General features: G+C 42.6%; 1 protein-coding gene across 23 annotated transcripts in view; it reads left to right on the top strand.

Moving 5' to 3' along the window:
- Nucleotides 1–15,712, top strand: part of Ehbp1 (EH domain binding protein 1) — a 287,180-nt gene that overhangs the window by 219,666 nt on the left and 51,802 nt on the right. For 13 of the 23 annotated variants that reach the window (NM_001305130.1, XM_017599244.3, XM_063273262.1 and 10 more), the window contains 2 exons: nt 7,971–8,118; nt 13,463–13,570. In NM_001305130.1, the coding sequence (NP_001292059.1) occupies nt 7,971–8,118; nt 13,463–13,570 (256 nt within the window). The remainder of the gene's footprint in view (nt 1–7,970; nt 8,119–13,462; nt 13,571–15,712) is intronic. The other 10 variants (XM_063273264.1, XM_063273263.1, XM_063273257.1 and 7 more) reach the window with 1 other exon arrangement.

Below are 15,712 nucleotides of genomic sequence, written 5' to 3'. Positions count from 1 at the left end.
AAATGTAATCCCCGAGGTTGATCAAAGATTTAATCTGACCAGATGGAGCAAACTTGAGAAAGATTTTGACTTTCCACTCTGTTTTACAACAAGAAAGGCCATTTTTTTTCCCTTTTGCTTTCTTTGTTAGAGAAGCAGAGATCAGGCCATCCCCAGAGAAGTGAGCAGGTGTGGTCATTTAAAACATGTCTGCTTATATTATAAACCAGCACAAGAAAAGTTTGAAATGGACTGAAAAGATCTGCTAAACAGTTTTAATGTTTCATCCTAAATCCCATTTATTCAGTCAAGACCTGACCAAGTTGGCAGTGAAATATAGCAGCCTACCCAAACCTCAAAAGCCCTTGTAAGATTTTTATTCTGTTTTCTGTGGAAGGTGAGGAGGTGAGCTTCCGTAATCCCTGCCTCCGGACAAGCATGGAATTCTTTTTGTTGTTGTTGTTGGTTTTTCTTGTTGTTGTTGTTCATGCTTGGTGCTAATAACAGAGCTTAGCTTCCTGCCTCTTGATGAAAGGCAATAGTCAAGTTATTTTCTTAGTTTAATATAACATTAGGGAATTCTAAGGACCATTTTGAGAAGCACTACATAAAACTTTTCATATTAAAATTTATTTAGTTTAATTGCAGTCCGATATAAGCAAGCACTGTTCTCTGCTGTGCAGGGATATGAAGACGCAGACTTTGGGTTTTGTTGGTGGGGTAGTGAGAATTGTTCTGTTACAGAATTTTTTCTGGTATAAAAATACAAATTACATTGTTTTTAAAGCTTATTTGTGAGAATACAATAGACACGTGTTTCTTAAGCAGAAGGACTTCTCGTGTATATTTTTCAAGTGTCTGAATAAAACGATTTCCGTTGTAAAAGACACCCTTGGGTGGGTAATGACTTTAGAAACTACCCTGACAGTTTCTCGTGTTCTAATTCACTTTCGCAAGTCCGTGGCACATTTTTAGCCTAAAGTAATGTCATTCTGTGACATTTGCGGCAAGACTAAGAGGGACCCCCCATAGCAGCCATTTTTATTTGATTCTTAAGAGCTCAAGGCAGCTGAGAGAACAATTGGTAAGGGGGAGAACTGGGGAAGCCTGATTTTCTTGTTCTCTATGAAATGAAACTAGTCTTTTCCTCCTTCCCTCTAAAAACAGAGTCTGCTGGGGGGTGTCAGGGCTGTGTCAGAGCTGCTGGGGTGCCACCGCAGATCACTTTAATTACGACAGCTAAGGAGGGTAAAATTAAAAGCAGCACCATTGGAGCACTGGAAGACAGCTCGCCTAGGTGTCGGTGAACTGTGAAATATAAAAATTGCATACCAATACATTTTTATGGAAAGGAAACAAGGAATTACATTACTCATTCTAGGAGAGTTTGTCCATAACTCGTCAAGTTTTACTAGTGCCTCTCTCGGTAGCAGATCATAGACCATTTCAGCGCGATAAGGCAAACGGCGAGCCGCCACCTGGAGACAGGCAAGGAGAGGCTGGCTATGTTTTCAGCTTCTGTCCAAAGTTATTAGTTCTGACCCAGCTTGTGTGCACTGAAGTGCAGGCTCCTTGGCCTTGCCTCGAAGATGGTGACACTGCATTCACCTCTCTCCTAGGGGTCTCTAATTCAAGATGGGGACCCAGGCTTTAAATGAGTGTAAACAAATGAGTTCGTATCACCTGACTTCCTGAGTATGACAAAGGAGAACTCGAACTGACTTTGTAAAGAACAAGAACTTTAATATCACAATAATAATAGCGGGGCCTAAAAAAAAAAACGCTAGGAGCAGAGATTATGGGGGACCATTGCTTTAAAATCTCAGGACAGCTAAGTCTGTTTCTTACACGCACACAGCGTGTCTGAGGTTCAACCACTGGTGGGTGTATCTAAGTGAGATTCAGTCAAGATGCCCATAGCTATCACATAGCGCTGTGCAGAGCAGAGACAAAACATGCAGGGTATGAAGACACCTTAGAAAGAAAGGTATGGCTAGCTTCCAGAGTCATGGTACCTCTGTAGAAAAGGCAAATGTCTTAGAAATGGTCACTATCTATCAGCTTTTGGGGTTTATGTAGGGAGAGGTCAATGGCCTACCTTTAATGATGGTGGCCACAAGAGTTTCCCAAGTAGACTGGTGATCTACTTTGGCAGCAGGTCAGTCCTTGTCTCATTTTGTATGTAGTCAGAAGGAAGGTAACAAAAACACATTTCTGTGCTTAGATTTAGGCATCCTCAGAAACATTACCAACATATTTGAGCGGTTTGCAGGGAATGCTCTACTAAAACCAATGAATGGTTATTAGCCCTACCCTCTGGTCATGTGGTCTTTGGACACGAGCAGTCTTGCCATTTTTAGTAAATATGGCAAAATTCTAATCTATTGTTTAAATATTGCCAATAAACTGACCGTGTGTGGTGCTGAATACTGAACTCGGGTCCCACACGTGGAAAGTAAACATTTAGTAACTGAGTTAGACCCCCAATTCCCACGACCTGACTTTTAATGGAAGCTACATATAAGTGAAATAGTTCTACTTAGAATGGATCTTCTCATAAAGAAACTGGAAGTTTAGGACTTCCCAATTAAGCTAAAGTTGTTTTGTGTATTCAGTCCATACAATTGCATTTTTTTTCCTTGGTGACTTTTTTCGGGACGGAGAGGCATGGATTGGGCCTAGAGCTTTTCCCAAACAGACAAATGCTCTACCACTGAGCTACACTTCCAGGACGTTTAACAATTATCTCTTATTTTCTCAGTCGAACAATACAGATATGCCATCCCACTGGAGAGTGCGGTGCAGGCAGAATTGTCTCTGTGGTATAAGGACATCAGGAGAAAAGTAAATTCAGGCAATCTGATAGGGAACTAGCACTCTGTCAATCAGGCTCAAGATTGTGCTCTGTGTCTATAAACTTTGTTTACTGTAGGGTTTTATGAGTTGTAACCTGCCCTTGCTGCCTGTTAATGAGGCTCAATCTTGCTACTTGAGAATTGAATTACAGCACACCTCTGGGCTAATGGTTATAAACGGAGAGCCCCGGCAGGGCTGCATTCTGATTTGTTCATTTGCATTTCTCTATTGTGTGGAGAACAATGAAGGGTAAATAAGGACAAATAAACAATTTACATAGAAATTGCGGTGTGGTGACCAGTTTTCAGAGCCTTTTTTTTTTTTTTTAAATTAATGGTTGCCTACCTCAGCCACCCTTAGTGAGCTCTCGGCCTACAGTTGGGAGGTTGTAGCTTGTAAAGAAAACAGGTTCCCATTTGTACTCGAAAAGGCAGAATCATTTATTTTAAATCAGTTAAAATGGCCAAAGACTACTTCATCTCAGTGCGAATCACCATATTCTAGCTCCATAAGAAGTTATTACTCATGTAATGAAGTTGGCTTAAATCTTGTTGCCTTCAGCATATTAAATCGTGGTTTTGATTCATGTCCCCACTCTCCTTCAGTGGAAGAAGGATGCAGGGTTAGTAAAGATTGTGCTTTGGTCGGCTGGCCATGTAACTTGATCTTTTGGGGTTTGTTTTGGTTTTTCTTCTGATGGCTCTGTTTATTTGGGGTGGGGGTACACACGCCACAACATGCTTGTGGAGGTCAGAGGGCAGCTAAGTCAGAAAGAGGAACCTTCTATCCACCCAGTAGGCTCCAGCGATCCAACTCCAGAGTCTTCGCCCACTGAGCCATCTCTCCTGCCTCTTGACTCTGTCTGGTTTTGTATCCTTGTAGACCAGGCTAGCCTAGATTTTCACTAACTTAGGCTGCCTTTAATTCCTGATCCTCTTGCATCCATCTTCCAAATTCTGGGATTACAGATGCAAGCCATGGCATCTGTGTTTACCTTGACAGTGGGGGTTCAGATAATTAGTAGTTGAGAGGAAGGGCTGTGGAGTCCGACAGACATGGGTTGAATTCTTGGATGTTTTGCTGTGTGGCATTTGGACTTGAAGTCTGGTGCTACTGGTTAAAAAGGGTAGGGTATAAGAATCCAGTGAACTTAGCACATGAAGCTCAGGAACCATAGACCACCACTAAATCACTATCAGACCTCACCTTCACTATTCATGCTGTATGTCAAAGTCCAGAAGACTGGTATTACGTGAAAGGCTCTTGTATATTTCCTTTACATCTTCATTCTTCCCTGCACATCACACGTGAGCTTGTTTCCAGAGGCTAAGAAACCGTTTGTCAGAGCTCTCTTGCTTCCTCACTATCCTTCCCAAAGAAGTCACCATCTCACCTGCCCCCTCCCAGCCCCTACAGTTAGCATCACGTCTTCTGCAAGAGTGCTTTGCTTACATTGTAGAAAATTTAAATAGAAAGACCACTTTCAGGCTGTTCTTGTTTCAAGTGAAGGTCTTGCTGTATAGTCCAAGCTCATCTCAAATTCAAAATCCTCCCGCCTCTGCCTCCCACGTGCTTCAGCTATAGCTGTAAGCATCCCAAAGTAGCTACACTGCACACGCTGAGGTCCAAAGACTCCACTGTAACAGTTGTGTGTATTCCCAACAGCCCAGCCCCATCCCCTCCCTGTATGCTTAGGAGAACGTTGCCACAGCCCTTGTCAACCCTGCTGGTTCCTTTGAACGCTGTGATCAGATTCACATTTCTCTGAGTCACTCGACAGTCTCTCCCCTCGATGTGTCTACGATAACACGCAATCGAGTTGTTGTGGAGGTTGGTTTGGGTGCTGCTTTCTGTCTGTGTTGTTCATTTTGCTCCTCTGTCCTCGTGTTATGGATAAAATGGAAATTATAGGCACATTGGCTTTAGCTTGGGATAGAATGTTGTAAACCGTGTGTACACACAATGCTTCATATCCAAACACAGATGATGTGTGGTTGACCTAGCGTTAGTGGAGATAAGGCCAGCCTCTGAACTAGAGATCCCCCGTCGTTGACTTACACACGTCCTCTTTGTGTGTCCTTTTTTGTCCTTGCAGGTTTCCCGAGTTACGATCTTAACGTCCTACCGCCATGTTGAACCCGCTTTCATTCATTCATGTGATTATTCTTCAACTCTTCGTACTCACTGTTGCTTTTGATAGTTGGAAGTGTGCTGATTTGCCTACCAAGAACCTGAGAGTGTCCCCCTAGGCCTACCTGACACACCTATTAATCTAATCTTATTAATTTTGAGGATGCCAAAATCTCTTGGGTTTGTTTGTTTGTTTTATTTTGCTTTGTTTTTTAGCTACCTCAAAACAAAACAAAAAACAAACAAACAAAAAAGCCAGTGACTTTTAAAGTCCCTAGATTTGAGTTGCACTTCTCTGGTTTCTCTTATCTACCAAGCCTGATTGATCCTCTCAAATTTTCTGAGTAACTTCTGACTTCCATGGTGGTAATAATGTCGTTTTTATTTTGTTTGTTTTTAAGGTGGGTTTCTCTATTTAGCCCTGGCTGGCCTTGAACTCACAGAAGTCCCTCTGCCTCTGCCTCTGCCTCTGGGTGCCTTCTCTTGGAAGCCTCTTCCACTTTGATCTCATGATCACTGATGTGCATGTTTTCTGCCTCTCAACACCCCGGCCTCCTCCTCCCTCTTCAGGCTTCCATGTATCCAGCCTTCAGCACTGTGGCCCTGGCTTTACCTCACACCACAGCCTCAGACCAGCTTCCCAGCTCACCACGAACACACGCTCAGACGCACCCTTCCCTCATCAAGCCCCCACCCCTCAGCCAGACGTTGGTCTCTTACGGCTGGCTTCTGTTTCCTGTGTTTACTATAAGTCCATAGTTGCAGGTCCCATTTCATTTTAAACTTTTAAACTCCTATTTTCTTGCTTCTGTCCACATCTCTACTCAATCACTAAGACAGAAATTAATTCTGTCTCAGATCGGTTTCTTTCATTTCTTTCCTGTTCCTCGTAGCCCGTCTTCCTGAATGTTCTTGTAGGTTCGTTGGGCTGTTGATAAACCTGCTAATTCATGTCCTTCCAGTTCCTTGTGTTAACCTATATTTCACTGTTGCTAGATTAATCTTCTATTCCCCTAAACTTTAGAAAGCATGTATTAAAAACAAACAACATAGAAAAGCCAACATCCCAAGCCACCTTTAGTGGCTCCTGCTGCCTTGGGGCATGCTTCTGGGGTAGGTCAGTTGGCCTCCTCAGCTTACTTGCATTAGTTACCATAGCCATTCCACACGGGTCTCTGTCAATTCCACTCCTGCAGGTGTAAAATAAAAGCCATGATACCTTTGTCTACTCGGACCCCCACCCGCCCCAACCAAAACTGTTGTTTCAAAAATTATGATGAAGTATTGCTTTAAAAATACTTACACGGGGTTGGGGATTTAGCTCAGCAGTAGAGCGCTTGCCTAGCAAGCGCAAGGCCCTGGGTTCGGTTCCCAGCTCCGAAAAAAAAAAAAAAAAAGAAAAAAGAGAAAAATACTTACACATGTGCCTTATATTTGAGGTTTTTTTTCTTTAGGTCTTTTTTCCTATTGTTGTGTAAAATACTCTGATAAGAGCAACTCAAAGGAGAAAGGCTTTATTTCAGTTCATAGTTCATCATGGTGGGGAAAATTCAGGCCACAGGAACCCAATGTAGCTGGTCACATTACAGCCCCAGGGCAGAAGAGAACAATGAATGCTCAATGCTGCCCAGCTCCTTTCCCCACTCTCTTCCTCCAGGACCTCCCAGAGCATGAACTGCACCACAGTGAGCCTCTCCCAACCTTAGTTACTGAAGTCACAATAGTCCCTCGTGGGAATGACCAGAGGCTCGGTTCCCAGGTGGCTCAAGATGCTAGCAAGCTGACAGTCAATACCAGTGACTGTCACGCACACAGGACAGGACAGTGGACGAGAAAGGAGCACGCAATTCCACCCATGAAGAGAGCAGGATGTCAGAGGAGGCTGAGTGGATTAAGCCGGATCTTGAGGAATCAGTAGGAGTTAAATGATATGAGAACCATGGTCCAGGAAGAAGAGATGATGTATTCAAAGCCACAGCTATTCAATATTTACTATGGACATGCTTTATGGAGATTAGGAAATGTTAGGAGAGAGAGAGAGAGAGAGAGAGAGAGAGAGAGAGAGAGAGAGAGAGAATGAATATATGTGTGTGTGTTGTTCACACAGAGGCCTCACAGATTTCAGGGGTCTTCCTCTCTCATTCTCCACCTTGGAACCTGGACCTACCAAGCACTAGTCTCCCTGTCTCTGTGCCCCACAGTGCTGGGGCTGCAGTTGTGTGGAGAGATCGTACCTGGCTTTTTACATGGATACTGGGTCAGACCTCAAGTCCTCATGGCAGCTCAGGGTTTTCTCTTAAATGCTGAGCCATCCCTTGAACCCCTCAGAGAATTCAACAACTATCCTACCTATTTGTTGCAGATTTTACTTATTTTAAATTCAAAACTTTATTAGACATTATCAGATTTTTTTTCCTTATTGTGCCTCTAAGAGTTGATGTATCAATAAAAAAAAAAAAGAATTTCATATCACCATTCTGTTACTGTTGGAATTTTTTAGGTTAGAACTGTTAACTGGCCTATTCTCTTCACTCTTACTCTATGGAAAATGCCACTCCTGTCGTTGATCTAAGTATCGCTGTATTTCATAGCATCAAGGCGTATTTTAGATAGTGCTTAGTACCTTTATTAGAAAATAGCAAGTTAAGTTTTATTTGTAAAAGAATAAGTTATTAACTAAAATTCTATTCTGATTATTGGAACTTTCTTCTCCAAGTCTGTTTTTTTTATTAATAATTTCTGCCTTTTCTTTAATAGTTTGTGTTGCCAAACATTCTTTAATTTAAATTTGTGATGGACATTTTACTACAATGATTTGTAAATGTTTTAAAGAGCTGATTCTAAGATGTCTTTTAAAATGGTATGACATCCAGCTGACGCGGAGTGCCCTGTTTATACCGTGGGCCAAGCACCACGCTGTAAGCAGTTACTATCACGATGATCAGATTGAAAATGAAATTGCATTTCTGTCATTACTGACTTGGCAACTGTTCAATATATCTTAGCGCCAAGATGAAGAGAGGCGTCGGCAGCTGAGAGAGAGGGCTCGTCAGCTAATAGCAGAAGCTCGATGTGGAGTGAAGATGTCAGAACTTCCCAGCTATGGTGAAATGGCCGCAGAGAAGTTGAAAGAAAGGTCAAAGGCATCTGGAGGTGAGCGAAAGAATCTTGTAGCACTCGTTCCACAGAGAACCCAGAAATCTTCCGCAGACCTCTTAGGACTTGTTATTCTTACTTGGAATGTTACATAAGACCGTAAACTTTCTAGCCTACGGGTGTGGGTCGCTTTGTTTGTCTTAAGCCAAGGGGAGTAGAGTAAATCAGAGCTAAATGGTATTTTTTTCCAGGTCAACTTGTGCCTTCATTTTTAATGCAGGCATCACTCTTCAGCTTGGACATAGGCGAGTAAGCCAGTAATCCTGGCTGAGGCAGGGATGACTTCAAGCTGGAGGCCAGCCCTGGCTGTATAGCCAGGCCCTGGTTCAAAAGGAAGACAAAGGGTGGGGGGAGGGGGTAGATTACACTCTTTAGGTTTATGAGATCCCTTGATGCCTCGTTGTTGGAAGAGCAGGTGAGATGTACTCGAGTCCTAAGGGTCGGATGGTAGGATTGCTAGTCGAGACTCTTCCTTAGGAAACACGGTTTGGCTTTGCTGGGGATGGAGTCCATGAGTCTTGTGCTAAGCACACGTTTGCCATTAAACCCACCTGCACCAGCTCCAAGACTTCCCCTTCAATGAGCCCTTTTCAGTGGTATTTTTTGTGCTGGTGAGATGGCTCAGCTAGCAAAAGCACTTTCCACCATGCCTGCTCCCCTAAATTCAGTCCTTGCACATACATGGTGTAAGTAAAGACGTTTTACACTTTGTCCTATGACCTCCACATGTGGACTATGGTACAGTCATCCCCGGACCCTCCATGTGCGCACATAAAATGTGATGGAAGTTTGTGAAGTGTCTTTGGCGAGGTGCGGTGGTATATACGTGCAACCCCAGCGTCAAGAGGTATATCCCAATATGTAAAAATCATCACTATAGTTCGTACCAGTTTTCTCTAGGTCGATTCTATTGTCCTGACCCTGAGACAGTCATCTAGACACCATGACCCTAGAGTATTTGCAGATTACTCGAAGCTCAATGTTGAGACAAGGACCATATAAAACAAAGAATTTTAATTTTGCTCTCAGTACTCAGTTTGGTGGTTCTTAATTTGAAACTGCACTTTTATAGGAGTCTATTCAAGGGGCCTGTGAGCTTTTCCTTCAAAGTAAATCCAAAGATGTATAATCTATCTATCTAATGAAATTATGTAATAAGAGTGTCAGGTACTTGTCCTCAGTTGGCCTTAGAATATTATTACCCTCAAGAGGAGGTAAAAGGGCTTAAATCAAACCTGAGAGAGCTGGAGCTGGGGAAGAGTAAGTCTGTGCAAAGTAAGTAATATTGCTCTGATTGTGTAGCTCAGAGGTAAAGTATTGTCTAGCACCCGTCAGGCGCTGGGTTCAGTCATTGTAACTAACATACACAGGCACACATATGTGGAATAAATAAAATAAATTGTTGAAGGCTATCAACCCTCTCCTCAGATGAGAAATGTTTTTCTAAAAAAAGAAAATACAAGCACCCTTGCAGTGTATAGGGCCAGATTACTGCACTGATGCCAGGAATGAGCTGTGATTGTCAAGATTAGGCCAGACCAAGAAACGTCAGGGTTGCAGCCCAGGACTGGAGCTAGCTCTTCCTGCAGTCTGGAAAGCGAAGACCTGGTCCTGACGTCATGTGACAGTCAAAGTAACCACAGAGAGCAGAGTGAATGGAAGAATAAGGGCCAGGCTGGTGCCTAAGGCTCTCTCCTGTCCGATCGTCTCCTTGTCCTGTCTTCCCTTGCTGCGTCCATTGCTCCTCTCTAGTCTGTGTGAAAGTGTCATGCTGAACACTACTTCTTGGCTGTCCACGTGACACACTGACCCCATTTCCATCCACAGGGAGAAATGATGGGCTTCTCTTGTTTTTGTGGTTCTGTACTGTTCTGTCCATACTGTCTGAAGATTTCTTTATCAATTCATGGATAGACACCATGACCCTATAACTTGGCGATTTGTGAACATTACAACAGAAACACGCAAGTGCAGATGATAAGCAGAAAGGATTGAGATTGACCTGAGGCAGGTAGAGTGGGCCTGTTCTCTGGCCTCAGTAGAATCTTGGCCCATGACCATGAGGGAGCTGATAGAAGCCTGTCTTTCCTCACCTCACCTCGGTGTCTTGCACTGATGTCAGGAATGAGCTGTGATTGTCAAGCCTGTGCATTGGAGAGCCCTGTAGGGAAAGGTAGAGTGGTGAGAGTCTTCCTGAAATGCTAACACTCCTTCTTCCTGAAATGCTAACACTCCTACGCTTGCACCTGCCTATCCAGAAACCCCACCACTTGTCAGAGCCAGCAATCAGCAAACTCTTTAACGTGGCCAGAGGAAATACCGCCCAGCCTCCACTGTAGCAGCTCTGCTCTGTCCATGTCCTCTGAAAGCAGCCTTGAGTCATATTTGAATGAGCAGGCATAGCGTTTCCGCCCTCAAAAGCGGCGGGACAGATTCTGCTCCTGGGCGGTAGTTTGTTGATCCTTACGTAGCACAACCAAAAACTTAACATGGATACATTGGAATCCAGTGCCCATGGTAAATTGGGATAGTGTGAATCACAAAATGTGTTGGGCCAAAATAAAATCTTAACGATTTTCTGTGATTTTTATTTTCTTCTTTGTTTAGGACTTACAATACTTGTACTGCATTTGAAAGTTCTGAATTTTCTGGAGCCCTTGGTTGAAAATTAAACAAACAAACAATAACAGAAAGGTTAAGTGAGAAACTTCCTCCTGAATCTTTTATTTTTCTGAATATATATTTTAATGACAGCCTGGATTTCTTTTTTTTTTTCTTTTTCTTTTTTTTTTTTTGGTTTGGGGTTGTAGATATTCCTTTTATGTTACCACCAGATATCCTTATTTCCTTTACCCGTGAGGAAAGAGTCTAAGATCGGTTGTGTCGATGTGCTGGAGTAGTACACAGCGTCAGCCAGTGCATTCACGGCCTCACATTCCGTTTGAGTATGAGTATGAGTATGAGTATGGGTATGGGTATGGGTATGAGTATGGGTATGAGTATGGGTATGAGTATGGGTATGGGTATGGGTATGAGTATGAGTATGAGTATGGGTATGGGTATGAGTATGGGTATGAGTATGGGTATGAGTATGGGTATGGGTATGAGTATGGGTATGAGTATGGGTATGGGTATGGGTATGAGTATGGGTATGAGTATGAGTATGGTTATGAGTATGGGTATGAGTATGGGTATGAGTATGGGTATGGGTATGGGTATGAGTATGGGTATGAGTATGGGTATGAGTATGAGTATGGGTATGGGTATGGGTATGAGTATGAGTATGGGTATGAGTATGGGTATGAGTATGGGTATGGGTATGGTTATGAGTATGGGTATGGGTATGAGTATGGGTATGAGTATGGGTATGGGTATGGGTATGGTTATGAGTATGGTTATGAGTATGGGTATGAGTATGGGTATGGGTATGGGTATGAGTATGGGTATGAGTATGGGTATGAATATGGTATGGGTATGAGTATGGGTATGTATGAGTATGGGTATGAGTATGAGTATGGGTATGGGTATGGGTATGGGTATGGGTATGGGTATGGGTATGGGTATGGGTATGGGTAAGCACAGTTGACACTCACTGCTCCTGCACACAGAGCACAGAACACAGACCATCCTGTGCTCTCTCTCACTCAGGCAGTGCTTCTCTGCCCTTGGCTCTGCCGTGCTCACCTGCTCGATTTTCCATGGTTAGCCATGAAGAAAACTATATCGATCGATGTGTGTAGATACATAGATATATATGTGATGTCTTTCAATACACACACACACACACACACACACACACACACACACACAGTACTTGAGTTCTGTTAATGCATTGAAGTTTCCCAGCTGTTGGGAAGTATGTTGTAACTGCTGAAAAGAATCTAAAGTTCACTTCAAGCTGGTTAGTGACTGGAAAGTAAAACCTCATTCATAGGTGAGATGATAGAAGGTCAGTTTTTATGTTTGTCTTCCCAAATAGTAATCGTTTTATGTAAGCCTAACAATGTGAATACAAACACTGAGTTAATCCATCTAGATCCTTGCTGAGTGGTAATATAAATGGAGGTCATTTTTCCTGGAGAGAACACGTGTGGCACCTGTTTAACGTGACACGGGACTTGGCAGCTTACAAGTACCCGTGTCCTACCGCATGTCTACTCCTTGCCACTTCCCACAGCACAGCCATTGTCAAAGGCTGATTGAACTTTTTTCCTCACCTGACTCCTTCCCCATACCCTAGTCTTTGATCAGGTTTGAATCCTGTTACAGCTCCTCTACGCTGGGCTCTCCATCCCGCGTCTTCAGGTCACAGAGGTTCCAACACCTGGACTTTCCACCCGCAGCTTTTCTAGTCTCCAGCTCTCAGCAGCTAGGTCAGCATTGGCAGGAGTGACGCCATATCTAAAGAGATCTGATAGATCCCAATGGGCTCGCCCATTGGTTGGTTTTTTTAGTAAAAAAAAAAAATGAATGCAATATTTTGTACTTTGGCTCTAGGTTAATTGTAATAACCAATGGTGTTTGATTGACAGCAGCCAAGTATAGCTAGCTGTCCCAAAACCATTACTGTTAATGTCTCTGGCACAGATCACCTCGGAAGTGTTTGACTACCTTGTTAGCACTTGGGCATATTTGCTAATTCATCTGCTAAGCTGCAGAATTATTTGAAGAAGTTTTGAGGACCATGAAGTTAAGGTGTTCACCTTCAGGAAGTGAGCGAAATAGCTGTTCTGGACGTAGCTAGTGAAGAGCTGCCAGCTGACGGCGCCTGGGATCCTACTCTAACAGCATCAGCGACTGTGTCCCTGCCTTTCCCCTGTGCCAGGAGGAGGCTCTTGTCAGGCCATCGTTCTCTCTTCTAAGGCCTCATGCTGCCAGGAAGCCCATTCAATGTTAACTGCCATTAGCAGTGGCTCCATAACTGGGAAGCCCAAAACGAACAAGATGTGCTTATACAATCATATCTAACAGGGACAAAAACAAGAGTTTCAGAGGTTTTCCGCTAAGTTTTCAACTTCATTTCCATATATCATGAATTAGTGATTATTAGTACATTATACAGTAAAACACAAAGATTTAATGAGTTCGGTGATTTAGAGACAGCGGGTGGCAAATTGTCCAAACTGCTGCATCTGCTGTGATGTGATAATTAAGCTTTGACATCAGAAGGTAAAATATAACTGGTGATCCACTAGAGGGGAAGTCACTCAAGACCAAGTTCTCAACTCGCTTTATCCTTGTCAGACTTGAGAGTCACTGTCACTGAAATACTCGTTTTTCTTCTTTGGGGTGAGGACAAATATGAATGCTATACTAACGTGATTGCTGCATGTTCTTACAGATGAAAATGATAATATTGAGATAGATACTAACGAGGAGAGTCCTGAAGGCTTTGTGGTAGGAGGTGGAGATGAACTTACTAATATAGAAAGTGACCTTGACACTCCCGGTAATTTCAAATTATAAATGTCTTGTGTCCTACTGCATGGCAAACTTTATCGTTACATTTTTACATTGTCAGTAATAATTTATTTTTGTACTCTTTTTACATCTTATGCCCTCACTAATTAGTCAACTCCACCTTCCATAAATGTTCATTATTTTGTTTTCATTTAAATGTTCAAATAGCTTAACATTGGTATAGTAAATTATGACGTAAGTTCTTTTATCACTAGTAATCACTCTAAGTTTCAGTTTATAGGCATTCAGGGAGTGGGTGGCTTCCTCACTGCTTCATTGTTTTGTTGTACTACTGTATACTACATGTGGAATAACTGAAATAATTCAGATCAAATCTAAACCCATAGATCAGACTCACTTGTTTAGAATTACTAATGGCAGTACTGGCTATTGATCCATAAGGCTGAGACAGGAGGATAAGGAAAAGTTCCAGGCCAGCCTGGACTATCTAGTAAGTTTGAGGCCAACCTGGGCTATATTATGAGATCTTTCTCTCAAAATGTGTAGTTTTACTGAGTTATTTTGCAGTTTTCTTGCTTGCTTTCAGTACTATTACTGTTTTACATATGCTGAACAATTGATTATAGAGTAGGGCACTCCGAAATCTCCTTGTCTAGACCACAGTCGGATTAATATGACATCTTCTGTCATGTCGTAAGTCACACCAGGGCCATCTTTATTCTCTTTTACAATATAAACATGCTGCTTTGGGGTGTGCGTTCTGTGTGCCCTCAGAAGGAGCAGGCAGCGATCCAGCGTTTCATCCCAAGTGCTCCACAAATGGTTCTTGAGTTGAGTTCTCACAGCAGTGAAAACTCTGACCTTCTCTTTACAGAGATAAGGAGGAAGGTCTCGTGAGTGACCTCCCCTGATGATGATGTGGAGAGGGGAGGGAAGGCAGCCCCACTCCTCCCTGCAGTGGACCTGCTATGTCTAGCTGCTGCTTCTCCTGAAAACATCTGTCCAGGGGCTTCTTGACCACAGCAGCCATTGAGAAAACTCATGGCCTTCTGTCAACGCCTCCCTCGTGACTCAGCATTGAGATATATTATCTCTACACAGCGGCCAGGGCACTTAAACTTGTTCAAGAAAATCCTAATATTTAGGGAAAGCATTTTAAATGTTTGGCGCAAAACTAAAACCACCTTTTAGTTCATTTCTAATAAAACTTTTATTTTATTTTATTTTATTTTTTATGTTTACAGGTGCCCTTCTTGCAGGTATGTCTGTACACCAAGTATGTACCTAGTGCTTTTGAAGGCCGGAAGCAGGCATTAGATCCCCTGGAATTGCATTTACAGCCTCTGTGTGGGTGCTTGGAATCGAACCTGGGTTTTTGGAAGAGCAACCAGTGTTGTTAAATGCGGAGCCATCTCTCCAGCTTCTAGCTCTTTCTTAAAAACAGAATTTGTCTTCAGTTTCTCTTTGTGTTGCTGCCTGCCTGTCCTCCCCTTAAGGTTACCACAAATTCTTCCTTAGAAACCGAGCAGGGGGAGAGAGAAGAGAGAGGGAAGAGAATTCTTAACATCCTTTTACTGTTGAGGAGTTGAAGATAGACTTCTGAATATGGAATTATAAAATCAGTAAAATAAGCAATGTGCATGTCCTTACTTAAAATAGATTGGATAGGTAGGAAAATTAGCCATTTCTTGGGTAAAATGGAAAAATTAGCTGTTGCAACTTTTGTAGGATTTTTCTTTTTTAAATCTCACTAATTTTAATTCTGGCTAGCTTGATTCTTGTACTTGAAGAAAAAAATAACTTCTCTCAGAGATGGGGAGGTGGTTTATTTGGGAGCATGGAGTCTATTAAGTTTAGATCGTTAACACCCAGGTGAAAAGCCCCTTTCTGTAATATCAGCCCTTAAGTCAGGGGACAGCAGGCCACTTGGGGCTAACCAAGCAGCAAGGCTGGCCCAGAAGCTGAGTGCCAGGTTTACTGACTAAGATAGCTGGTCTCAAAAACATTAAACATCCAGTATCATTTGACACATGCATACATGTACAAACAAACACACAAGCAAACCCACACATGTCACACATATACATAAAAGATAACAAGTAAATAGTAGAAGTGGAGACATCACTGCTGAAAAGGAAGCACGCCCTGTCTCCTATTTGGTATTGATGTT

This window comes from Rattus norvegicus, chromosome 14, assembly GCF_036323735.1.
Source record: "Rattus norvegicus strain BN/NHsdMcwi chromosome 14, GRCr8, whole genome shotgun sequence".
NCBI lineage: Eukaryota > Metazoa > Chordata > Mammalia > Rodentia > Muridae > Rattus > Rattus norvegicus.
The sequence above is the reverse complement of the archived record's forward strand: the minus strand, read 5'-3'. Positions and strand labels throughout refer to the sequence as shown.